Here is a 25,334-nt window from a genome sequence, read left to right as displayed (position 1 = left end):
ACTTTTAACTCTATATCTACGGGGTTTAAATATTAGATTTGCGAGAAGATTCGTACGAATTTAGTGTTTAGGAATTCAACCCTCATAATTTTAAGGCTTTGCACTAAGAGTTCTTGTAATGAAAATTCGAAATCATACAAAACGAATGCTTAAAATGAACAGAAATACAACATCAGATTTAAAATGCTCGGGATTTTTTATTATACATTTTGTATGATATGACAATACTGATAAAATATGATTAAACTATTAGAAATCACGAAATTAATACACACATACAAATTATTACTATATCTCGTACCTTAAGGTACGTATTTTATAACTAGTTCAATTCAAATGTACATAATGCTCTTATTTATTAGACTTATATAATTACAATATATTGGACAAATTATCGAATTTCGTGAAATGGTGAAAGGAACACCGATATATTGATACTGCCTACTGAGCGGCATTATCAACACCCTTCATTTACAACGTACAGCCGCAAACACAGTTTTAGAAAGAATCATCGTCAGTCCTTTTCTTGAAAAATCAATGACAGTTATCAATAATCGCGTGTACGTGACACTAATACTGTAAACATTAAGTACGCCAGTATTTCGTTACAGTGGATATAATAAAATACACGATATATATATAAATAACGAATCCGATTTCATCGTCCTTTGATGCGCCAATTGGTCGATTTTTAGCGTTAAATGGATACACTAATCCTCAATTAAAGTACGATATATTAGGGTCAAAACTGGCCCCCGATGCCGACTGAGGATTAAGGTTGAAATAAATATGAGTCAAGGAAACCTGGCTTAACTAGTTGCCGGAGGTGCGTTCACAGCTTCCGTTGTCGTACTGACGCTGTCGTTAACTGGCTGTTCCTGTAGTTCTAGCCATGGCAATCGTTTCTGGAGCTCCAGTCTAGGGCATACATCGTGATTTGTTAACTTCTTTTACCAGTTATTCGTAAGTAACAAATGAAATTAAGGAATGCATTAAATGTGAAACTTATGAACAGAAGTTTTAGAATGAAAAAAATCTTGAGCAGATACCTTGACATGCAACTGTTAGCAAACGAATAAGACAACATTCCTGTACAGATTTTTTTCAATTTCGAAGGTTAAAGTAACTCCAATTTTCATGCAGATGAATAACTTACTAATCAACAGAGATAAACTATCAATTTATAGTTTCTACTTGATGAGAAAATGCCTCTCTGAATACTATCAAATATCTGTTGGTAGAACATTTATCTACGTACAAAGTGAAGCCTAATTAGTTACTTTTATAGGCCAAGCCATATACGTTTGGTGTCCCAAAAAAAAATTGCGATATGATCTCTTAGAAGTTGCTTTAATATTCAGTGAATTGGATTCAAAACTTGACGTGCTTTGTTGCTATTATTTTTTTTTTTTTCTTTCATGTCTTAATAAAATAGTGGTATTATTTGTGATTTGATGAGTTTTTATAGTTACACCTTTTAAATGGGTGCCAGATAATTTTATACTCATTGTCAATTTGGCGCATTTTCAAGCAAATCTCGCCTGGTTTAACAATTTTGACTCACCTGTATCTAGGATGGCTTATGGCGTAAACATAGGGGTCAAGACAAGCAACAAATTTGCAGGCACATGCAGGAAGCATTGTTACTCCAGGTGTTAACAATGTTCTGTTGCCGAATGCTCCAATTAACGCAGTTACACCATAAGGTGTCCAGGCAGCGACGAAAAGGAAGCAGATTGTTATTGCAGCCTATGCGACAAAGAATTTTGTTCACATTAATGAGTATCTAGAAACTAATCACAGTTGGACATACCTCGATTCGAAATCAAATAATGAAATTGTAGATGGACAAAATACATTGATAATATTATATTGTTCAGGGCACCTTTGCGATGCGAACTTCAGCGCTTTGAGCATTGGTATTTGTGTTGCTCCTTAGACTGTCAACATTCATCTTCTTGGCCTGTTCGCGTAACGCTTTTTCGTGATTTACCACATGGCTAACGATTTGACTGTAGTAGTAGATTATGAGAGACATTGGAATTGCATATGAGAACGTGAAAATCGTTGCGACAAAGTAACGTATTTCGTTGGTGTCGGTGAGGTAATCAAAACTACAGCTGGTCAGGAAACCTTCGGGAACAAATCTTCCCCATACGCCCATTAGAGGCATTAATGCCCAGGGTAAAACGTAGAGCCATATCACTGCTATGAAGAGCATCACTTGTCCACGTGACAGTTTTCCATCCAATGGATGGGCTATGGTGCTATTTTTGTAAGAAAAAATATCGTACAGATTAGAAACATACAACAGGCATCTACACAAGATTCAGGCAGTAAAACTATTCAATTCAATTTATTGTGTTACCTATATCTGTCGTAAGCAATTGCGGCATTAGTCATGGATGCTCCAATGCCTGATAAGGAACCAATGAAGCCAAATATTTGGCAGCCTAGATTGCCCAAAGCAAATCCGGTGTTGAACGAATTGTAAATGAAAATAGGAGTCTTCAGCATCATGAAAAAGTCGCACAACGCCAGGTTCACTACAAACATGTTCGATGGGGTCCTCAGTGACTTGGCCCTATAAAAAAATGACCAAAAACATTTTATCTCTTGACATTAGTTGAGGGGGCAAAATGGTACAATTACTTACGAACAGAAGATCCATATCACCAGGCCATTGCCGAGGAGAGCGACGAAGGTGAACAAGATATAGAGGAGAGCCAGCAGGTAGTGAAGGGAGGGGTTTGGCTCTGGGTAGACCAGCCAGTGCTCAGGTATGTGTATCAGCTCTTCAGGAGGTACGTTCCATCCAAGCAGGCGTGGTGGTCCTGCTGGAAGGATCCGTGCTTCCCAGTGAATGCTGATGTTCGACATGTTAGCCTACTGGCAGCCAGCCCCTCACCTTATCTGCGATAGCTCATGCTGGCACCTTTTATATCATGTATTGAGTGCTCACCCCCATCCGAGTCTTTATCCATACCTGAAACCCTAATCCAGTTAACCCTGGTGGTAAGGCTTCGCCCAGCTGAGCTTAGGATTATCTGCTCTTTATCCCTGGTCAGCAAAAAATTCTCAAAGTCAAATTCACTGTCACTAAACTATGCTAAGGGAACAATTCTTTCTATCTGTTGTCTATTTGTCATCTAATTTTTTTTTCGCGGATGGAGAGTAAATCAAAATCCAATATTTCAACTATTATACTGTTTCATTTAGTATATCCACCAGCTACTCTCAATATAAAACTATTCATACACAGTCTCCATATATGTCAATGATTTTGAGAAGTTTTAATCGTTATGGTCATTAAAAAATGACAGTACAGCAGAAATTGCAATCACTTCTCTTTTCTAACCACTGACAAATGATGCTGAAAACATATGTCAGTTTTCGCAAGGATTGTCTATATTATAAACAGGCAAATAATCAAGACATCAGATTGTGACATCTAACATACTGTAAGATGTATTATCAATTTCTTTCGAACATTCAACAAAGAATTGTCCAATTGGAAGGTCAATTGATTAACATCATATGTATTGCTTCAACGTAATAATTAGGAATAGGTAACTCTAATAATGAGAAAAAAAATTCAAAATTATACTTGCACCCAGAAACTACAATATTTATTCAAGTATCTCTTATAGTCTAAACAAGAAATCTGATATTAAATGTAATACACAGTAGTTTTAGCTATTAATTGTTGATTTCTATTAGTCTATTGCAATACAAAAGTTTCTGCAGTGTAAAATTCTATCTAACAAAAAAATGCAACGTGCTTCACAACCAGCGCAAGCTTGTGCAATAATTAAATAACTATGCAAAATGAAAGTTCTTTACATCGCATAATCCCACACAGAACTTTAAGTGTCCTAAGGATCAGACGTTAAAAATACTGTAATTTTATCCTCTGCCATGCCGTTCTAGAGAATCATTGGTCAATGTATATGCTGGCAAGTATTGCGTGGGATTATTGGGGTCCCTTAACAACGGATTTGGCTTTGTTGTTGCTCTAGCACCGATACTGGTATATCCTTGATCGTACAAGGAGCAATAGGACACGTTGTGCTTAATCAAAAAGTCCCACACTTGTTTGTATGTCCAATCTAAGATAGGATTGACACGTACCATGGATGGCCATCCATTGTCTGTCGGTGAAAAAAAATCTAACTTATCTGCCCCGGGATCACCTCTCCGCATTCCCATTATTCCGGTTTTAAGATTTTTATGACTATCGAGAAACAGCTGTAGGGCTTCCCTTATCGAACCTTTCATCTTGAGTATTTCTAACCCATAAAAATTCACTGCATTGTCGACAAACTCGTCTACCTAAAAATATGTACTCAAAAGTTGGTACTAATACTGGTAAGAAACGGCAGATGATTTCGTAGTTTTATGTCATACCTCAGGAAACGGATCGTCTGATACATAAAGGCATACAGGCGGTGGGGCTCCTCTGAGCTTGACAACAGTAGCTAGGAGATAAAGCACCGCGGTACAATCTTTACCACCATTGAAGTTGACGAATATCGCATCAGGGCTCCTAAAAAAACAAAAAAGTTGATATTTGACATTGACATTATAACACGCTAAACCTGTTAAAGCTACCGTGTTAAATACCACAAAACGAGTAAATAACGTACTCTGTAATCTTATCAAGTTCTACAGAGTTTCATGATTCATAATTTCACAAAGTTATGGGCTTTGATGAATTCCTGTAGATTTTACGAAAATCTTGGTGGAAATGTGAGAAACTTATCCAAAATAGATTAAATCTACACGGATTTGATGCATGCGTGTAATTTTTTCCAAGTAATTAATTCTCCAATAACACATGCACTTTGATTTCAGTATTACACTTGCAGATATATTTACTCGTCATAACAACGCTGTAGAATATCCATTGCAGTTTTAATATGTGGTTGTTGTTTACTACTCGCTTCAACGGCACGGGCATGACTGAGAGTGAATTGTTTGCTGGAAGAAATCTCTCTGGATATCAGAGCAGACTGGAGATCCATTTTTGCTTCTTGAACTGCAGATTGACCTCCTTCAATTGTTATCCTAGTTATTGTGGTAGATTCTGCCTGTGGATAACTTCCAATGCTAAGCTGGCCCTCCCATCGCTTAGCAAAGTCATCCAAAATATCCACAAATGCCAACTCTTCAAGGTTCACGTCAATAAAATCTGTATGCACAGGTGTTCCCCTCGGTAGTTGAGGAACGATAACATCAACCGCTTGAGAAAAGTACAACGGAGAACCAGGCAAAACATAGACGTTGGCAACTTTTATCACGGGATACGTTTTTCCTGATAAATTTGTCGAGACTGTTGTAAAAACATTGGTATCAAAAGCAACAACTATTATTCAGTTTCATTTCAAGTCATAAGACAAGAATACAAGTCAAGACCAACGAATATGAAATATAGTATACCTGATGAGGGAACGTAAATTATTTCGCATGGACTGGGAACCTTGGCAAGTCGCCTCGCTTCGCTTTTCCCAAGAAATAGTTCGGCATAAATGGTTACTAGTTCTTTGTTTTCTTCCAATTTGAGACCCAGACTTTTGGCAACAGCCGAATAGGTAACATCATCATGAGTAGGTCCAACCCCACCAGCTGTAAAGACTACCGAGAACTTTTTTGACGCAAGGTGTACTTCGTCAGCAATCTCATTTACCTGTGAGAAACGTACTCGTTAGATTGAATTTAAACAAGCATAATGATTGGAGTAAAAATGTCTCTCTATACAAATTTTTCAAGAAGAGAGTATATTCTTACTATATCAGTTAGTGATGTAATTTATTTTTTTACAAATGTGGGCATAACAATGTATTGGGTAGTTTCACTGCAAATATACATTTAGGTCACCAGTTTTTTGTGACTGATGATTTTGATTCACGATCTTTCGGTATTCTGAGTTTTAAACGAATCTAATGGCAATCTTGGAAAGACCATTAAAATAAAAATGACTATGCTGAATAGTAATATTGCTTTGTCTTTATGTACCAAATGTCACGACTGTCACGTATGCTAAAGCATAAAACAACTGATTTAATTACGTACTTGCAGTAAAAAATATCTCCCCGATAAACATGAGTGATACGTGTAATGGAAGTTTGGTTGTGCAATCCAAAACCAAAGTTGAACACTTTGTGAAAGATATGAAGAATGTTCAATTAAATTATAAATTCTTTCGCCTGTGTTGTACTTTCCGAAGATCTGAATCAGTTTTATACCCTAGTACCGAAACTGCTAATCAAATTTTAACAAATAATTAAAAAGTAATGCATACTACGTCTGGAATGGTGACCACTTTGCGCAATTTGATGCCAATAGCTGCTAGTTTTTTTGCCAAGTAAGATGTGTTTCTGTCTGTTACTTGGCCACGCAAGATTTCATCTCCCACAATAACGATACCAGCTGTGTACTCCTCCATTATTTTATTCAATTTATAAATCAAGATGATGCAAGCTGCTAAGATTAAATCACGTAAGATGTCAGATCTTATAATTATGATCTACATACACGAAACAGTAAGCGACTTAATATGTTAAGTTCTACAAACAAGAATGAAATATCTAATTTGGGAACTTGAGATGGCAATGATTCTTTTTAGGTTACAAGATAAGGTTTGGCTGAACACCGATTTTTAAAATATTCCCATGACAAAAATACTGTGGAGTAATAAAATTAGAGGTAATAATATGTGATTTTTTTTTTTTTTTTTTGATTCAAAATAATGGAGCCGCTCAGCAATATGGCACCAAAAAGAGTATCAATTAATAGTTTTGGAGCAATTACAAGAATAGTATACTAAAGTGTAGAAAATATTGTACAAGCTGTTGATGAGTTATCATTTTTTGCATGAGACGAGATAACAAAAAAAATTAAAATAAGATTATAGGAATTCTATATAACTGTCATTGGATCTTTCAGTTTTGGTAACGAACTAACGGTTTCATATATTTTGAAATTAAATACTGGTGTTTTTTATCCGCTGAAGAAACTGTTTATAATCTAAAATACAGACTTATAGATATTTGAAAATTGGAATGCAACAAGTGTAGAAGTGGAAAAAATTGTTGTTCATTTGATGGTAAAACTAATTTATTTATACAATCATTTATAAATATATGTATCGAAATGCAAAACACTTCAATTAGCCTTCAATTAATTGCCAATTGCCATTTTCCGAGGAAACAATGTATGTTTCACATACTTGATAATCGGTAAGTGATAATTATTATAATCATGTCGGAGATCCACTGCCATTTCATATAAATTTATACTTTTGTATGTAATAACAATTAACAGTAACGTATGTATAAATGTTCTTTACATATTTTTAAATTGAATTAGAATACAAGTGTTCTTTCACATGTTTCTTTATATTTGCATCCCCTCGACTAAGTTGGCCGCTGCTTCTGTTTGAGCTCTTGTCGCCATTCGAGTATTGGCATTTGCATTCTGTTTAGCTTTAGTTTTTTTTGCCGTTTCTTTGACAACCTTTCCCGGTTTTCCCTGCAGGACTTCTTTGCGTAGCTCCACCAACTGTTTGTCCACCTCCGTTGTTTTTCCTCCCTTACCAGATTTCTTCTTGGAATTTACGTTCAACTGTGCAGAGAGATTCGGTTCATTTCAAGTTTGATTATCCAAAACGACTTTAGCATTGTTATCGAAAAGTTTGTCTTAAATTTTGAATCCCCAGCTTTTGGTGTCAATTATTAAAAATAGAAGTTCAATATTATTCGCACTCTGACATTATTGATCCAAAATTTTTGCAAAAACAAATCCCTTAAATTTTTGCTCTGTCTTTCCCAAGATGCATTCGACTTACTTTCTTTAGTTCTGTGGAGACCTTCTGCGCTTTAGCTTTATGCTTGAGGCTACGAGCTCCGGCTACCTTGAACACATTTTTGGTCTTGTGGTGTGCCTTGTTCTTTCCCATCTTTTCCTATAACATTTTCATCAAGAAATAAATCTGTATTATCAATTTTTAACTTTTTAGCCACTGGTTTGTATCCAATCAAAATATCGCTAATCAACATAAAGGACACTCTCATCATTTCCTTGTTGGGGGAAACATTTCGAACATGGTGTATAGTTAGTAAGGACTCTGGGGTCAAGGTATGGCCAAGTTTTTCCTCGACAAGCAGTTTGGCAAGAGCATGAGGGTCTCCATCTTTCCCCAGCTTCACAAAGCAGTAAAGGTGAACAATGGGGGGTTTTCTGCAGACTTTTTCTGCTTCTTCTCTGTTGAACCAATCTGCGAATACATCCAAGAATTCGACAGCCATACCTGGAAGATTCATCGCAATGTGCTCAGAGCCTTCGGTTCCAATGTCCCGTCTCTTTAATATATCGTTCTTAACTTCGACCTTTAGAAACTCCCTCCCATCTTTGTTGAATGCTGTTACGTTACCACGAGTCTTGTTCAACTTGGCATTCTCTATCAGCCACCTATAAGATTCAGGATTTAAATCATTGGCCATAACTCGGTTTCCCTTACACCCAGCTGGAATAGCAAATGGACCAACACCCGCGAAAACGTCGTAAAGCACGTCGTGAGGTTTGATGAATGACACTAGAGCCTGGTGCTCGGTCGCCAAACGAGGATTCCAATAAACCGTGGCAAAATCAAACTTGTACTGAAACCCGTGTTCGGATACGGTGACCATTGTGTCCTTGTCCCCAGCTAATACTTCCATGGCAAAATGTCGATACGTCGTATCAATCGTATTTAATTTGTTGACCACTGTTTTAGTGTTGGATATTTTATCCAGTAATACTTGGCCGATTAGATGCTTTTGCGGTAGTTGACTATCTCGCAAGTTAAGGTGCACAAGGTGGCCAATTTTGCTGTAAGAATTAGGGACCTCTGCTCCCTCTGGAAAAACTGCTTTCAAGACTTGGTCGTAAGGCCAGTTATCATAATTGAGAGAGACACGCTTCTTGAAAAAATCGGTTACATCGTTATCACTGAGCAGCTTTTGGTCTGATTCATCAATGTCTTCAAAATTCTGGACTTTGACTGGATCCAGATAAGCTATTTTGCCTCCATCGTCATCGGCGTCGTCATACTTTTGGATTGGCTTGAATTTTTGCATCTTCAACATGTACTTTTTCAACGCAGGCATTACTCTGGCAAGGTTCGCTTTACCCAGCCGTATCACAGGCAATTCTACTATTGTTGTGAACTTGCTACGATCCAGCTTTGTCATTCCTCTCACCGACGTTGGTGGAACGAGCAACGAAGCCATAACGGTATTGCAAATATGACGTGACAAGCCTCTTCGGTTACAAGTAGCAAGAGCAGCGACCAAATATCCAACCACAGCCATTAACCGGAACCAACACTGCCCAAAAATACCAAATATCTACTACAGTCAACATTCCGAATCTTGACATCGATGTAAATTAATTACAAACTTCATTCGGAAACTTTCTCTGTTCTCTATCAATGGTAAATTTGATCAGAGGTTCATGCAAGTCAAGCTCAAATATTCAGTTTAAAGACTCGAATTTTTTAACAACCAGATATTTGAAGCTACGTTATAAGGTAATCTCAACGACAACCTAGAGGAAACTAATGCAATGCAATAACTTCTGATGTAAACAAAATGTAAAATGGATCAATACCTTTACGAAATTAGTAAACAATACTTTGGCATTCTAGAGCAGTGTGTCTCCTGATTTTAACAAACACAATTTAGGCTCAATTCATTTTATGATTATGTGTAAAACAACAATAATATTTTAGAGATAGTAACAGTTGCTTGTTATTTTTTTCTCATACAGTTTCATTCTCATCTTTTCACATAAGGCTCTCAGATATTAGGCATTGTCGAGGCGAGCTAAATCTTGCGTTTCATGACTGGAAATGAAAGGATAACCCCCCGCGTTCAAACCATAGTTAAATTTAACGGATGTATTTAGTCATAGTTACCTCGGTTTTTGTCAATGGACTCGTTTAGTGGCGGTACTGCGATAACTGGACTGATCCACGATCCTGTCCACGTGCACGCGTCCCTAACGATCAATTTCCAGCATTCCTGTTTACATTCCTTTGTTCCTTTGTTTACCTCGAGGTACACAAAAACGCGCGCTGTATGAAATTTTCGATACAGCTGCGTTGACTGAGCATCTTGACTGCAGTTTGTATTCTTTCGATAAGTCATTCTCCGAATATCGATTTCATTGAAATATTCTTTTTATAGGTATAGTGTTGCAATGTTTTACACAGCCATAATGAGAAACTGTCTTACAACTCAACAAAACAACGGCGTACCGTAAATATAACACCTATTCACCAGCTGAAAGCTGTTTAAAAACATGAATTGCTGACTGAATACCAATCGAATCCCTGAGTTGGTCTGAACCAACCAATCACAGTCATAAGCAAGTTCCGCCCGAATAACGAAACGCAAATGCATTGACGTCAATTTTCCAATAATTTCCCAAATTTCTACGAACATTATTCATTCGATAATAAAGTTGGCAACCGTCCATGACGCGATCATCTCGAATGGATCACCACGGAAATTGTGGCTTGGAATATCGCTGAACCTGTATTATTATAGTTCATCGTCAGTGAGGAATACAGGTTGCGAAGGATAAACAGACTTTGAGGTTATGTTGTGGTGAAAATTCGTCACGATCCTGTAGAACGTTGAATCAATGACTCCAGTCACAGGACATATCGCAGCTAATAACCACAGTTCACGGTGAACGTCGACGCCGCTAAGTCCCTTAGTCTCAAATGCTGCCAGGAATCGGGTTATTCGGTACGGGTCATGTGGTTCGTGTCATCGTCCCATTCCTGCGGGAGAAGGGTTTTAAAATCGAGGCAGTATGGGGAAGAACTTTGTCGGAAGCGGCGGAAGTGGCAGACGCTCTGGACATTCCGTTCCACACAAGTCGAATCGACGATGTGCTGCTGCGGAAGGACGTCGACCTGATATTCATAATGTGTTCGCCGAACCTGCACGCCCAAATTGCTGTCAAGGCTCTGGGCATCGGGAAGCATGTCGTCTGTGACAAGCCCGCAGGACTAAGTCAGTACGAGGCGCTCAAGATGGTACGTGCGGCCCAGTACTACCCCTCGTTGATAAGCATCGTCAACCACAGTCTCCGCTTCCTCCCTGCCTTTGTTAGGATGAAGAAATTCTTGGACGAAGGATACCTCAGAGGACCGGTCACCGTAATCGATGTTCGAGTCCAAATGGGCAGCCTGCTGCATGACGGGTACGACTGGCTTTGCAACGACACGATGGGTGGCGGGATTTTGGCCCTCGTTGGGAGCCACGTTATCGACCTGATTTTCCACCTTGTCGGGCAGCGCGCTATTAGGGTTCACGCTGTGGTCAGAACGTTCACAAGGACAACGAAATTCATCAATGGAATCAGGCATATTTCTTCACCCGACTTCTGCAGCTTCCAGCTCGAGCTCAGCGGCGGGGCACTGGTCACAGCCACCCTCAGCAATCACTTGCCTGGACAGTTAAATCAGGAAGTATTGGTCTGCGGGGGTGGCGACCACCTAGTTGTACGCGGTGGGGATTTGTATGGGTTTAGAGAGGAGGGAATGAACAATGGGGGCAAAGAAGAGATCCTCTATCTTGATGTCGATGATATTAAAGAGCAGAGTCCTCCTGTCACCGACTCCATTCCCCTGCCCTATGTCAAAGGGTTGAGAAAGTTGATAGGAGCTCTGCGGGAGGCATTTCAGCCTGTCGAAGACAAAAAGGGCTGGATAAAGGAACCTGTTTCCTCTGCAGCTACTTTTGACGACGGTCTATATGTTCAAGCTGTTATCGATGCTCTCAGGCAAAGCAATAGAAGGAGGGAATGGATTAAGGTCTGCGTTCTAACCGAGGAACCGGATCCTAATCCACTTCTCAGCGCAGCTGTTAGGGCTACGGCGATCTCAATATAATTATTTTTTTTCTCTAACTGCTTAATCAAATTTTCTTATTATTTATAACATATATTCTTCATGACTAATTCACAACGTTGTATTTTTTTTATTTTTTATCGATTTTTTAGAGATGGTATTAGCTAGTATTATTGCATAGTTAATGTGTCGTTTTAGTTACATTATTTTTAACATTAAACAGTATTAACATTTTTCAACTGTAGGAGATGTACGAATCTTATTACTGAAGATAGTTTCAAGGCAGCTCGGGTGAATAAATTATTATTGTGTTGAAGTTAATAATATTACTGTATAATGATGCATGTTAAGGAACTCCGTTATTTTGCAAATTTATAATTCTCACAAATTCAGTAAACTCATAATGAAGCAAGATTTGCTCATATTTTGAAAATTTAGCTTGTTGTGATGTCATTCTTTCATTCTGAAATTAGAAAATAGTGAATCTTTTTCCAATGGTGCGTCACGATAACATTACTAACTACAACCTTGTAATTTATTTTACGTGTACTATAAAGTTAGTGGTTACATTTTATAAATTTCTTTTTTTCTCTTTATTTTACAATTTACTTAGGATAAAAATTCTAGTTATAATTCTCACAAAGTACCGTTACATATTAAGAACAATCGCAAATAGTTTTATCTTGGCTAACAAACTCCCAAGGACACTATTACTGTGCAATTTATAAGACTAACTTTCAGTTTTATTCAATATTTTTGAATATATATGATAGAAATTTATAATTAACATTTTGTTGATTATTGATTAGAATCCCATTAAAACTTTATATTATTTTTTTTCACATCATGCGTATGTTAAATTTTCATCGAATTTTTAACGCACGATGATGAAAATACTACGGAATTATTCTTTGTTACAAACCTCGATCAAATATTATTGTATTATTCTATTTCTGTACAAAATACAATTTTCAGTGATCAGTATTTCGATTATTTTTCACCTCAAAGTTTTGAAATATTATTGAACAATGATTTATAAAGATATATAGAGCGATTAGAATTTTAGTACTTTCGTTATAATTTAATCAGCAACAAAATTACCAATTTTTCGAAAAATTCAATTAGGTGTAACTCGTCATCAGTTGTTTCGCCACAATCACCTGTTGTTTATGACGCTGCCTGGGGTCGTTGAACTCTGTAGGTTTGCTCCCGCCACATTGAATTAAAGGGATAAGCAACATGTGCTTTGAAAGATGACGTGCGTCCACCTAGGCGCAACCCTTCATCGATTCTCCGTGGGTAAGTCAGGTTGCTATGCATAATAATACATCCGACATCCAACAAATTTTGCTGAAAATTTTCAAGATTACATTGAGGATAGGATGACAACAAATCTCGCAATAACCATAATGATGTAATATAGATTATTACATGACGTGAAAGAATGAAAAAGGACTGTATTCTCAAAAATCGTACATCGAAGGTAAAATTTGGATTCTCGCCCGTTTTGGAAACACGAGATGAAGCCGATGTTTTATTATTTTGTGGTGAAAGGCCAAAGTAGAGGGTGAAGAAAGTGTCGGATTGCTGGGGGTCCTTCCGAAATTTGTCAACCGCTAACTTTGGGTTGAGCTTAGACTAGAACCCCAGCTCGTGTCAGACTGACTTACTGCTCTGCCTTCGACGTCTAGCCCTGTCTTAAGATCTCCGAAGAAGTACATGCTCCACCTCGTGTTACAGGATTCGCACCCGGTTCCCTCGGTCCTTGTTTCGAAGAAATGAATGACACTACGTCAATGAGGTATTTAGCCGGATTAATACGCTCGACACGGGACACTCCCATTTCACCCGTGGAAAGGAGAAAGTCTGAAAAAAAAGGAAGCCCATCCATTAGGACAGGAAAAAATGTTTTTCCCAAGTTTTCAGGGAAAAGAAATTTTCTCGGATCGTTTGTCTGTTCCCAGATCAGTTTTTTTTTTTGTTTTCTGTAAAACCTGGAGAATGGATATCAAAACTTATGCATTACAACACTGACAATTTACGTTAAATTTTAAATAAATAATGTATTTTGATTTGATGCACGTTACATATTATTTACATTCTTTTTATATGCAAAAACACGTTCATTCAACATTTCCTACGTCGTATCTCCCAAATGGATTTTATCACATGATATGACGTTGATTCACACGTTACGACATCAGAAAATAGATCCAAGTCAAAATCAAATGAATCAAGCGCATTCGATAGGCCAAATGATCTTCAAAACATTCAGCTGATGCCTAAATCTCGGATCTTTATGTATGAATCCAGATAACATGAATCAGGTTGTACCAAAATTGGTCTTTGCATTGATTTCTATTTTTGTCAAGATATTTCAGAATCAAAATGGATTGAAGACTCACGGTTGATTTCAAGTAAATAATTCTCGTTTAATTGTAAGATATTTCTGATTGAACGATGCGAGTCGGTCCATTCTTGTTCTGTCAACATGACAGAAGGTGAGATATCTATTGATTTTCGTTTTTAAAATTACTCTATTTCGATTTAAGTCTACTCAATTCTTGCCGTCTTCTAACCGTATATGGCGGGGTTTTGAACCAGGGAAGGGAGATCGCCAAAGATCACAGGCGGTGTTGATAAAATCGGCGTTAAAGAGCGGACGGCGAGTGAAGAAAGCGAGTAACTTAAAACCGGCATTCAGTACTAACAGGAAAAAAAGCTAGAGATTTAACGATTCCGTTTCTAGCTTCGAAGGATAAAAACTTTCAAAGCGCAGAAGCTGGCGTTCCGCCGGCCAAGTGAGATGTATAGTTTACCCGATCATATACACGGTACAAAAAATATCTGTAAGTAAGGTGAATGTCCCAATTCCAAACCACTGGTGAACAGCTGTGATTTCAATTATAATGCGATACGTGAATATATCAGACATCAAAATGAAGAAATTTTCATACAGATTTACACGAATTATCTGTATTTTTTTTTCTTCGACATGACACCAAAAAGTATATCGTATAAATATGAAAAATTTAATATGTGTGAAATTATTTCAATTTTTGAAGGGGAAAAATGCGAGGCAAGAGCCTTTTCAGGATCATCGTAATTTTTTATATTATTTGTACCAATTGATAACTAGGAACTTATACTGAATACAATTGACTGAAACAGGCGGGAAAACGCTTGTTTGATGAAGATTTACTGGAAATTGAGATTTCATATCAATCGAAACAGTTTGAGGTTTCATTGACGTGTCCCATTATGGAGGCTGGTTGGCTAAGAATCAATTATTCCATCACGATATAATCGTACGCTAAATATATATCAAATTTTAATATTCGTAAGCTACGAATGTCTGTTAAAAATACAACAATGGAAATTACTTTCCTTACAAGCAAAAGCTTAGATATCGATGCTTCATTTCAAAACGCTTCAAAATTGTTAGAAATCTAGCAGATTTGTTCTATTTCACTTTATTGTGGCTCAGTTTATTTACAAGGCTATTTCCTACAAAATCACTGACCTTAGGATTCTTTTTTAATTTTATGTAGTCAATTCAATACGACCATTTGTTGATAGTAATCAGTATTGGTGCAACGTTGTACAAGTAAATGCTTAACGATGCTACCGCGATAAGAAAAAGTGTTCAATCAATTTATTGAAAATAATCTTCTGAATGAAATGAGTCGTATTCGTAAATGTGAAATTGAACGAATCTGATGAATCTTTAACAACTCTGAAGCGGTTGGAAACGAAGCATCGATATACATGTAAGTCATGGTTTACAGTTCTGGTATTTTTTGATGTTTCTGAATTTTGAAGAAACGTCCGTAGCTTACGAATATAATAATTTGATAAATAATCAACGTACAAGTATTTCGTGTATTAAGAATATTTCCAGCAGCTGTGGTTACCCTGCAGTCTCTAACTTTTTTATTTTTTACCACAATCAAAAAATATAGTTCTACGTGCTACACAAAAATAAATTGACGTTAAAGCTTTATTTAACTAAAACAAATGTCAAAAACTAAACAAACAGGCGTAACGTTGCAATAACCAGAAAATAGAGAGTGTGGAGATTCTCGGTGTCAAAGGTCAAATCCAAATGAATGAAACGTTTAAATTTGATGTTTCGTCCCTGAGAGAAACCCTCCTCAGAAGACTAGAAATATTTTTATTATTAAATAAAGTTAACATGACTATCGTTACAGTGACATAGTCATTTACATAACAATGTTAAAGTAACACTTACATTTATTTACAAGTTTCACCTCGGATATGAGATTTTACAAGTAATTAAATGTAAGTGTTGCTTTAACAATCTAATGTAAGGGAATATCTGGCTGTAACGATAGTCATGTTGCCTCTTTTTAATGATAGAAACATTCGTAGTTTTCTGAGGAGGACTTTCCTTAGGACCGAGACATCAAATTTCTACCTTCCATTCATTTGACCTTAGGCACTGATTGTGAGAATGAGAATCTCCCCACACATATTACTCAAGATAAGGTCGAGAAATCATTCGATATTAAAAAATATAGTATCGTCATCTATAATCACGCCAAACAGTTACTTGTAGCACACTGAGAAAAATTTCATTTTTTACAGTAACTAGAAAAATTCAGTAAAACATGTATCGTTAAAAAAACTGTTTGAATATTGTTGGAATTACAAAAAACAAGGTACACGTAACCATTTTGCGCTATCGTCGATCCTTTTTTGGTAATTGCAACGCAAAATCAGTTCGTTCGGTTTACTCTACTTTTTTAATTGAACAAGGCTTCAACGTCAATTTGTCGTTGCACAAGCGTTAAATTATCGCAACAGTTACAAGAAAATATAGCAACAGTGATCATAATCAGAAAGAATAGCAACGGATACTAGATATTCCGGTAACAGCTACAAAACTAATTTTCATTCGGTACCTGCAACTATACTTTTCGATTTCGGTATAAAATGAAAATAGATAAGGACCGAGCGGTAACCGTAAATAAAAATTTCTCTCAGTGCTACGATACCCATTTTGGTGGTTTTTTTTTTTTTTCTAAGAATAAATAAGAAAAGTATCGACAATTGGCCAACCAATCTGCTCATCTCAAATTATTCAACTAACTCGAAGAACGCCCCTCGGCCTTAACGCAAAGACATTTTCAACTCCTGACTTCAGCGTTGTCCGGGAAGTTCTCCTCACGATGGCGACGGCGTGAAGCCCGAGGCGGAAATTGCGCGAGGACCAGGTGGACGCAGCCGTCGGCCCATCGCGACCGAATAAGAGGCGGCGGCACGTCGTCCAAAGAGCCCCGCCTGTTTTCCGGGACCTCCCAAAACCCGTCCGAGGCCGTTTCGGTTCGTTTTTCCCTTCCCCGTTTCTTCCGTCCTTCTCTTCTTTTCCTCCTCGCTGTTGCGTGGATTCTTCGCCCCCGCCCCCGCCCGCCTACCGTTCCTCTTTCGCCCCCTCCTCACCCCCGTCGATCCCTCTTCGCCGAGGGAAATCTCTTAGCGCCAACAATTAGTTCCGCCTGACGGGCGATCGGTGCAGTTTGCGCGGGTGCAAGGATACCATATCCCATATAATCGGTCGTAAGTAGAGAAACCGTTGATATCGTATCCTAGATTCGTTTCGCTGTTCTGTAGGGGAGAAGAGACTGAGCACAGGAAAAAAGGACGATGCCACTGAGGGAAATTTTTAGTTCCGTTTATCGCTCGGTGCTTAAATATTTTCATTTTTTACCACAATCGACAAAATATAGTTGCAGGTAGAAAATGAAAATCAGTTTTTTAGCTGTTAGCAGAAAGTCTAGTATCCGTTAATATTCTTTCTCATTACGATCACTGTTGATGTATTTTCTTGTAACTGATGTGATAATTTAATGCTTGTGCAACAATAAATTGATGTTAACTGATTTTGCGTTGCAATTACCAAAAAAGGATCGACAATAGCGCAAAATGGTTACGCGTGCCTCGTTTTTTGTAATTCCACAAATATTCAAACAGTTTTTTTTAACGATATCTGTTTTACTGAATTTTTCTTGTTACTATAACGAATGAAATTTTTCTCAGTGTGCAGTAGGGATAGAAAATCGCAGTTTCGGAATTCGTCAGTTTAATCGATATTTTTTACACAATTGACAGGACGGATTCATATTTTAGATTAAAATGGTTCAAGGAAAAACTGCGTGTTGCGAATCATCGAATAAAATCGGTGGAATGGACGAAGATTCCCTTTTAATTTACTAATATTCAGCGATTCACGTGCGGCGGATTATAATGCAGAAGTAGACTAGTTACCATTTTTTAAATAAAGTTGCTCTGTTGTTTAATAATATTGTTACACGGATTAATAGACTTTTTATTTGCTTATTAGCAATCACAATTGCTAAAATTCACATCCGAAGTATCTCTGTAAGTAACGTAAGTCGGGTAAACAGTGGTAAATTAATAATATAATGAAAAGTGGAAATATGAGAGACTGAAATTGATCGACAATTAGTTTTACGATTACAGTGACAGCGATCCGTAGCAATTACTTTTACAGTTGCGTATTTTCTCGCAATTTTGAAAAAAGCTTTTCACGTTTATATTATAGTCATGGTGTTTCTGAGGTAATCATTTGAATACCATACGTATAATCATGCACAAACCAAGTTAACTCAGCTATGATACGATGCGATATTTAAAAATTTGTCGTTCAACTTTCGGTCTTATCGAAAACAAATATTCCGTCAAATTATGTCCCAATCGTTCGTCGATTCGAAAAGGCAATACAGCAACCGAGTAACTGAATATATTTTACATTTCGATCCCAGGGATGAGTATTTACTCGTAAAAGTGTAGGAGTACAATTCAGAAGGTGATAAAGAAGATTTTAAGAATCGTTCAAAAATTTCGCACGCAACGTGACGTATTCAAGGAGAAAGAAAAAAATAACACAGTTTCGTACCAATTTCATACCGATAAATTTTTTGTGTAACAAAAACCGTGTATACATTTTATGGGAAATAAGAAGACAAAAGAGGGGAAAAATTCTGGACACTGATCAGGATGCCTCGAAAACGACGCGCCTCGACGGCTTCGCTGCAGGACATCGAGGACGAAGATTTTTGTTCGGAAGAAAAGTACGGCGGAGGAAGCAGCAGGGATCACATTCAGGATGCTATGGAAGGCGTGAGAGCGCCGAGGAACGCGGCCAACGCAAGGGAACGGGCAAGGATGCGAGTTCTCAGCAAGGCTTTTTGCAGACTGAAAACAACCCTTCCTTGGGTTCCGGCCGACACGAAACTCAGCAAACTGGACACCCTTAGGCTCGCCGCTACTTACATCGCCCACCTTCGCGCTGTTCTTCGGGACGAGGGCGAATCACATCCGGAAACCACCAGATCGCTGTCACTCGCATTGGTGAGCTAGAGAATTTGATACGATTATCTTGGGTGGAAATTTTCCCTGAAAAGTTTGTCGATAAGTTCAAAAATCACGCCCGCCGATCCTCGTTTTAAATAAATCAGTTCCTGTTTTTTGTTCAACATGAATTTATGACAGACGATAATTTATCTGGGATGTTAAGTCGGGCTTGTACAATTTTATTTTTACCAGAATGAACGCAATTTTAATCTCGATTTTTTTCAACTCGATAACTTTTTTTTTTATACAGCCAATAAAATCCAAATTTCAATCTGCAAGTTCATGATTTTCAATATTATTTGTTTTGGATGATGAGCATTCCAAGAAATATTTTTCACACTTTTATAAAGCAAACCTATTTATTGTTATAGATCGTACTATTCGAATTGAATTATATCCCGATGTTTAAAGAAAAAAATTTCTACCGCAGTGAGAAAATGCTTGTTGGATTCTGAACTTATTAAGTATGATCACATTTAAATATAAATACCGATACGGAACGAAGATGGACTAAATTTTATTCCGATGAAGTGAGAACTGTCTATTTTATCGCAATTAAGTTATCTGTTGGATTGAAAAATTGATTATAAATTTTCTAATAGAAAACTCGAGTACTAGTAATAGATTACGAATAATTTCTTCACCCGTATTTTGTTTTAATCTAAACAGTGCCATTTCAGAACGGATCTCAGACTAATTATTCCAAAATTGATTTCTCTTTCTCATTGAAATATTACTTAACGAACATACATATTTGTGTAATATCGGTGCCGAAAATGATTTACCTGATAAAATAATATAGAAAAAAAATTTGAACATGCTTACTTCGCATATTCCTGAAGTTTCTTTCATGAAATTGTTCATCTTGCATCATTCGTAAACGAATAGAGTTGAGAAAACGGGTTCTCTTCGGATGAATGCGTTGTTTATATATCAACCCATTAGATATTTCTCCAGAATTTTCATGCAGGTTGATTTTTTATTCAAGCTCATTTCTCAAGTGTCGTGCAGTGAATGTTCATTTCTGAATGAATCACTTCTATCCGTTAAAGACATAATTCACAAATGAAGAATTACAGAAATTGATTTTCAGCGATTACTTCGATTTTATTAATTCACGATATTACAAATCATTTTTCAACACATATTTTTACCAGTTTTCATTTGATTTTCTCATTCGAACCTTTGCCACCTGAGCATTTATCGCGGCGTCTACGGTGCATGGAATATCTCCGAATATTCAATCAACGATATCTCGTTCCATATACTGTGCACAAAAAATAAATACCATATGAGATTTTAAATGTTCGCCGTTCGTAAAATAATCAATCAAGTTGTAATATTTTATCCTGGTTCTACCACAAGTCATCGATCTTTTTGTTTTCCAAAGTATATTATTATGCGACTTACTTGCGCGATAAATAATTTCTTTCTTTCTTTAACTTTACGAATTTGCAGTTCTTAAAAAAGAAAATTGAGTTGACAATTAAATTTAGCTAGCGACAGAGAGGAATTGGAACCATAATGAGTTAGCAACGAGAAAATTTTTTCAAACTGAACAATATTTCCGCCAAAAGGCAGTTGATAAATAGAGAAAAATAGACTAAAATTTTACTGCCTCGAGTTTAATTTGTATTCAATCATTTGAATAAGAATACAGATATTATTCAGACGAAACCTCATGACAATCGATTGCATAAACATTTAAAAGGAAAATTTTCTAGACTAAAAAGTAAAATTTCCACATCACGGCCCAAGATGCATAAATTTGAATTTTTATATAGAAGATACTTAATTCTACTAAATTGAATAGTCGAAAATTGGCAGAATTATATTCGTAGAAACATGGATAATTGAGATCGTGCAAAGAATTATTATCTTTGATGAGAGCTTCTGATTAAAATTAGATGTAAACATCTTCAACTTAGAATTTCGACATAAATTATGAAACTTGAAATTATTCTATTGAATGCAAAATTTCCCTACTGATTCGTGCTAATCTTTTATCAGCTTTAAAATTTGCAATAATTTCACTAATTCTTCATAATAAAAAATTGATAAATAGAAATTGGAATTGGAATGGTGTAACGAATTCAATATTTATAGATAATGTTACTTTTATCTCGCAAAAAGTGACGTATTTCCAGCTGTCTGTACAACGTTACGAAATTTACCCCAATACCCTGAAAGAACGTAGCTGCATAAATATCGTGAGATTTAACTGTCAAAATTAATATATCATATACAACTAATTCAATTTGATACAATTCCTTGTAACAAAAATTAATCGCTTCGTACACAAGACGTGGATCACATCTGCACGTACAAATTGCCAATGCGATTCGGTTCAAAGCGTCCTAAAAAAAATACGAGTGTATTAAGAGAGAAAAAAAGTAATTCGACGAAAAATACTCCTCCGTTTACTTTCCTCAAACTTTTATATGGCCGCCGCGTATTTTTCTAATCTCCTCCTACTCCCCCACTTTATTTTTGCATATCCGCAAAACACGCATTCTTTGGCATGATGGCGAAAACCGCGAGAACAAAAAAAAAAAGAATTGCAAGTGAGTTGTTCGGGAACTCAGTGAGTGCGAGCTCGTCTGTAGCTCAGAGATTGGTTCCGAGCACCAGGAGCTACTGCGAGGAGAGCAACCAGGTGGCTCCAATCGGCGTCGCGACGTAGGCGCAATGTGCGGCAGCCATCACCGAGGCATTCCCTGTTTACGTCTGTCCAGGTGGACCAGATCACAGCGTCACTCCCTCGGCCCATTAATTTCAAGATAGTTCCGTTGTTCGACTTTCGGTTCTTTACTGCCCCGCAAGACGCGATGCAGCACATTTTACGCGCATCTTATTTAACGCGCTTCGTTTTTCCCCACATTTTTTAATCCATTTTCCTCCAAAATCCGTTTTTAACTTATTACCGAGGTTACCGCTTTTCCTCATCCATTCTTTATCCTTCGTTATTTGAGAGGTGGAAAAATTCTTCGGAATTACCGTCAGCAGCTTCTTTTCGAAACAGTCTACTGAGATTGAATTGACGTACAAAAACCACTGATAATTAATATTTTTAATGAACTAGTTTTTCGCAAAAATGTTTTACAAGCGCTGTTCAGAAATTCAATTCATCATTGCCTGATAATTCCTGACTTCGTGAAACTTCATCTGGAACTATGCAATTATCTAAAATCGTTCGATTAACAAGTATTAATGAACGTTTTTTTAAAAAAAAACTTCTACTGCAATGTCTTGATAAATTACCCGACTTTTCCGCAACTAATTTGGACCGTTCTTTAGAATGCCTTTTCAATTTTGTGAGATTCGAATATTACTTAAACTTGTGGACTACCATTTCCTGAAAATCTATTTTTAGGTTTCCTATGCTTGGCGATATCCTGAAAGAATTCCGGAACTTCTATAAAATGTTCTAAAACTATTCTTATTCAAGTAATTTCAATTACTATCGTAACCGAAGATCTTTTTTTTGAAAATTAATAAACTTGATGCAAAATCTGTGAATTTGCCTGAAAATGTTTTACCTGTAAACAAACTCGATACGTTGAAATCTCAACAACGGTATTAGGGTAAATGAACTTGCAGAATTAAAAAAGTGAATTTATTTTTCTCATGAAACAGTAACAGAGACGTTGTTAAAGAAATTTCTCAAAGATTAATTCTATCCTCAGCATAATCTCTGAGAGTGTTTTTGTTTGATTAACAAACGATTTCTGGATAAAAATTTTCACCAGAATTCGCAAGAACTGTCAATATTTAAATGATTAAAAACTTTAATTCATTTCGCAGTCGTGGCCTTTCGCAATCCAAGGAACGGGGGCTCCGATGTTGATGAACAATAACTGCACGTCAGGATCATCATCGACTTCTTCATCGCCAGGAGGGCAATACCGAAACCAGCAATCGCCGCTGGACGTTCAGCCAAACGTGCATAATCATCACCATCATCATAATCACCAGCCCATTCACGTTCGTCATAATCACGAACCACAGCTTCCTTACTATTGAACTAGTTGATAAGATCGCTTTATTTTGTTAAAATCAAAGCAAAAACAGCATTTCGTTTTATTCGATTTGTCACACAGTTCTGATGATGGAATTTCTCTAAATTATTATTGTGTGAAAAAAAGTAAAACAGAATATAATGAGAAGACCCAGCCGAGAAAAAAAAAAATTACGTCGTTCCATTAATGAAAAACTATGACAGCAGATGATTTTTACTCCATCGATGTTTTCCTGGGTCAATCGTATCATTGGTGGGCATACATATAACGTTGCACTTATTAGATACTTTTTTAGTGTCACGAGAATTTCGAGCACTTCTCGTATTTATCAATTTGTTAAGCACTTATTTTTCAACACACTTTCATCATGACAGAAGAATTACCTAAGTTTCGTATTATTGCGGTGCGTATATTCTAAATTTTCACGAAAACAAGGAAATAGGAGTTTGGATAGATTTAAACATAGTACCGTGACAAAAGTCTTTGGAAATTTTTTGAAATTGGTGGTAAAATTCAATTTCCAATTTCAAATGATTGAATGGAAATTTTGAAAAAATAATTCTAAGCAATAGTGATATCGTAGGTACATCATATACAGTAAAATTAGAGGCTTTCAGAGATGAAAATATATAGATTCGTAATTCAACGAAGTAAATTTCGTATATGCGTATAAAGATTATTATTACTATGACTATTATTATTATTATTATTATTATTATTATTAGTACGACTAATTGACGTGATGAAGATTTTTACACTTAGATTATATTTATTCCAGCGTGCCTTATTTATTAATGAATAACTATCGTTATTATTAAAGCTGTAATTTTAATATTATATTTACGAATGTAAAACCAAAGAATGCCGCAGCTAGTCGAATAAAATAAACAATTTATAAATAATAAACTGTAAATCCGTGGTAAGTATAATGCAAGCGTAACCTGATTGATTCGTTGCGTTTGAACTAATCGTTCTGTATCTACGCTATTTGGAAAGCGATGAAAAAGAAGGAGTAAAAGTCATTACTACGGCATGTATCCGGAAGTGTGTAAGGGGAAATTTGAGGGAGAAGGGAAGGGAAAAGAAGGGAGGAAAATGAAAGTGAGGTCGGCGGCGAGGGACAAGAGAAGGATGTAATCTTGCGGAGGATGAACGCGAGTCGGATAGACGGACAAGTTAAATAAACAGCGTGAAGAACCTTTTGTTTAAACCCGATACTAAAATAATATATCCCATCTCGTCCTCAAACAACTGAAACAACCGCGCAACTGTCTACTGATCTGCCGGTAGCACTGCAATAATCACGAGGGACCGGATTTCACCGTCGCTTACGAACGACATGGTCGTTTATTTCGGTCGAGGAAAACGAATCGATCGATTTGATTATACAATCAAAATTTAAAGGCCCGGAGGAATTTATTTTTCAATAAAATCAGAACGTTTGAATGTTACTTTTTTTTTTTTTATATATCTGACCGGATAATATTTGATCTTGCGTTCGAGTCAGGAAAGCTGTCACGTACTTGATGTATATTTAACCGAGTTAAAATTATTTATTGTACTTATTGCTGGTTAGTACATATTTAATGTGTGCTGACAATTCTTAACTGTAAAATCAGGAAAAGTTCTGGGTAATTTATCTCGTCTTTGAATACTTTTTCTCCAAAGTTCTCCATTTGCTGAAAGTGCATATTTTCCGTGAACATTATTCATCGCAGTTATATCAAAATATAATAAAAATCACAACGAGCGAAGTTTCTTTCTTTTTTTCTGTAAATTTGCAGTTTTACTTTCAATTTCAATCCCAAACAAACAAGCTTAGATATGCTGTTCTTTATGAATTTGTACAGGTCGGAAGAGTCCGTTATCAATATCAATATCAACATTTAATAATTATGTCCATGACAAGGTTGGACAACTTGGAAACATCTGTCTGAAACAAGTTTAACAAATATGAAAACAAAAAAAATTTTTTGAAAAAAAATAAAAAAATTTTCGGTCTGTTATTTCTGACG

General features: G+C 36.5%; 5 protein-coding genes across 8 annotated transcripts; 2 read left to right on the top strand and 3 right to left on the bottom strand.

Moving 5' to 3' along the window:
* Positions 1 to 177: 177 nt before the first annotated feature.
* On the bottom strand, positions 178 to 2,945 carry LOC124301160 (opsin, ultraviolet-sensitive). Its single transcript, XM_046755901.1, has 5 exons — positions 2,657 to 2,945; positions 2,369 to 2,584; positions 1,886 to 2,267; positions 1,565 to 1,749; positions 178 to 918 (listed from the first exon to the last, which is right to left on the bottom strand). Exons 1-5 carry the CDS (start codon positions 2,878 to 2,880, stop codon positions 810 to 812), a joined length of 1,116 nt encoding a protein of 371 aa, XP_046611857.1. The 5' UTR covers positions 2,881 to 2,945; the 3' UTR covers positions 178 to 809.
* Positions 2,946 to 3,604: 659 nt separating this feature from the next.
* LOC124301158 (FAD synthase-like) lies at positions 3,605 to 10,286 on the bottom strand. Of its 3 annotated transcripts, none has more exons than XM_046755898.1 (6): positions 9,956 to 10,286; positions 6,302 to 6,483; positions 5,440 to 5,686; positions 4,879 to 5,314; positions 4,408 to 4,546; positions 3,605 to 4,332 (listed from the first exon to the last, which is right to left on the bottom strand). In XM_046755898.1, the coding sequence occupies exons 1-6, from the start codon at positions 10,185 to 10,187 to the stop codon at positions 3,907 to 3,909; spliced, it is 1,662 nt and encodes a 553-aa protein (XP_046611854.1). In that variant the 5' UTR covers positions 10,188 to 10,286; the 3' UTR covers positions 3,605 to 3,906. The 3 variants fall into 3 exon arrangements, with proteins under 3 accessions (XP_046611854.1, XP_046611852.1, XP_046611855.1); XM_046755896.1 differs by having other exon boundaries at positions 4,879 to 5,332; positions 9,956 to 10,285; XM_046755899.1 differs by lacking the exon at positions 9,956 to 10,286 and adding an exon at positions 6,811 to 6,819 and having other exon boundaries at positions 4,879 to 5,332.
* LOC124300305 (tRNA (guanine(37)-N1)-methyltransferase) lies at positions 7,896 to 9,949 on the bottom strand. Its single transcript, XM_046754252.1, has 2 exons — positions 9,649 to 9,949; positions 7,896 to 9,365 (listed from the first exon to the last, which is right to left on the bottom strand). The coding sequence occupies exon 2, from the start codon at positions 9,348 to 9,350 to the stop codon at positions 7,896 to 7,898; it is 1,455 nt and encodes a 484-aa protein (XP_046610208.1). The 5' UTR covers positions 9,351 to 9,365; positions 9,649 to 9,949.
* Positions 10,287 to 10,402: 116 nt separating the features above from the next.
* Positions 10,403 to 12,934, top strand: LOC124301159 (glucose-fructose oxidoreductase domain-containing protein 2). Its single transcript, XM_046755900.1, has one exon. It carries the CDS (start codon positions 10,769 to 10,771, stop codon positions 11,942 to 11,944), a length of 1,176 nt encoding a protein of 391 aa, XP_046611856.1. The 5' UTR covers positions 10,403 to 10,768; the 3' UTR covers positions 11,945 to 12,934.
* A 4,495-nt stretch (positions 12,935 to 17,429) lies between these two features.
* Positions 17,430 to 24,508, top strand: LOC124300673 (transcription factor 23-like). Of its 2 annotated transcripts, none has more exons than XM_046754979.1 (3): positions 17,430 to 17,482; positions 18,906 to 19,297; positions 23,105 to 24,508. In XM_046754979.1, the coding sequence occupies exons 2-3, from the start codon at positions 18,944 to 18,946 to the stop codon at positions 23,321 to 23,323; spliced, it is 573 nt and encodes a 190-aa protein (XP_046610935.1). In that variant the 5' UTR covers positions 17,430 to 17,482; positions 18,906 to 18,943; the 3' UTR covers positions 23,324 to 24,508. The 2 variants fall into 2 exon arrangements, with proteins under 2 accessions (XP_046610935.1, XP_046610936.1); XM_046754980.1 differs by having other exon boundaries at positions 17,434 to 17,482; positions 18,909 to 19,297.
* Positions 24,509 to 25,334: the final 826 nt, after the last annotated feature.

The sequence above is a fragment of the Neodiprion virginianus genome, chromosome 3 (genome assembly GCF_021901495.1).
Source record: "Neodiprion virginianus isolate iyNeoVirg1 chromosome 3, iyNeoVirg1.1, whole genome shotgun sequence".
In the NCBI taxonomy this organism is placed as follows: domain Eukaryota; kingdom Metazoa; phylum Arthropoda; class Insecta; order Hymenoptera; family Diprionidae; genus Neodiprion; species Neodiprion virginianus.
This window is presented reverse-complemented; position numbering and strand designations above follow the sequence as displayed.

What these genes read in the sequence shown, in the direction of transcription:
- LOC124301159 (XM_046755900.1), top strand. Translation starts at nt 10,769, where the DNA reads ATGCTGCCAGGAATCGGGTTATTCGGTACGGGTCATGTGGTTCGTGTC.
- LOC124301158 (XM_046755896.1), bottom strand. Translation starts at nt 10,187, where the DNA reads ATGACTTATCGAAAGAATACAAACTGCAGTCAAGATGCTCAGTCAACG. An exon ending in CTACAGCGTTGTTATGACGA is followed by an intron (nt 4,547 to 4,878) that starts GTAAATATATCT and finishes TTGTTTTTTTAG; the next exon opens with GAGCCCTGATGCGATATTCG. An exon ending in CAGACGATCCGTTTCCTGAG is followed by an intron (nt 4,333 to 4,407) that starts GTATGACATAAA and finishes ACATATTTTTAG; the next exon opens with GTAGACGAGTTTGTCGACAA.
- LOC124300673 (XM_046754979.1), top strand. Translation starts at nt 18,944, where the DNA reads ATGCCTCGAAAACGACGCGCCTCGACGGCTTCGCTGCAGGACATCGAG. An exon ending in GATCGCTGTCACTCGCATTG is followed by an intron (nt 19,298 to 23,104) that starts GTGAGCTAGAGA and finishes TTCATTTCGCAG; the next exon opens with TCGTGGCCTTTCGCAATCCA.
- LOC124300305 (XM_046754252.1), bottom strand. Translation starts at nt 9,350, where the DNA reads ATGGCTGTGGTTGGATATTTGGTCGCTGCTCTTGCTACTTGTAACCGA.
- LOC124301160 (XM_046755901.1), bottom strand. Translation starts at nt 2,880, where the DNA reads ATGTCGAACATCAGCATTCACTGGGAAGCACGGATCCTTCCAGCAGGA. An exon ending in ATTGCTTACGACAGATATAG is followed by an intron (nt 2,268 to 2,368) that starts GTAACACAATAA and finishes TTACAAAAATAG; the next exon opens with CACCATAGCCCATCCATTGG. An exon ending in ATAAGCCATCCTAGATACAG is followed by an intron (nt 919 to 1,564) that starts GTGAGTCAAAAT and finishes TGTATGCCCTAG; the next exon opens with ACTGGAGCTCCAGAAACGAT.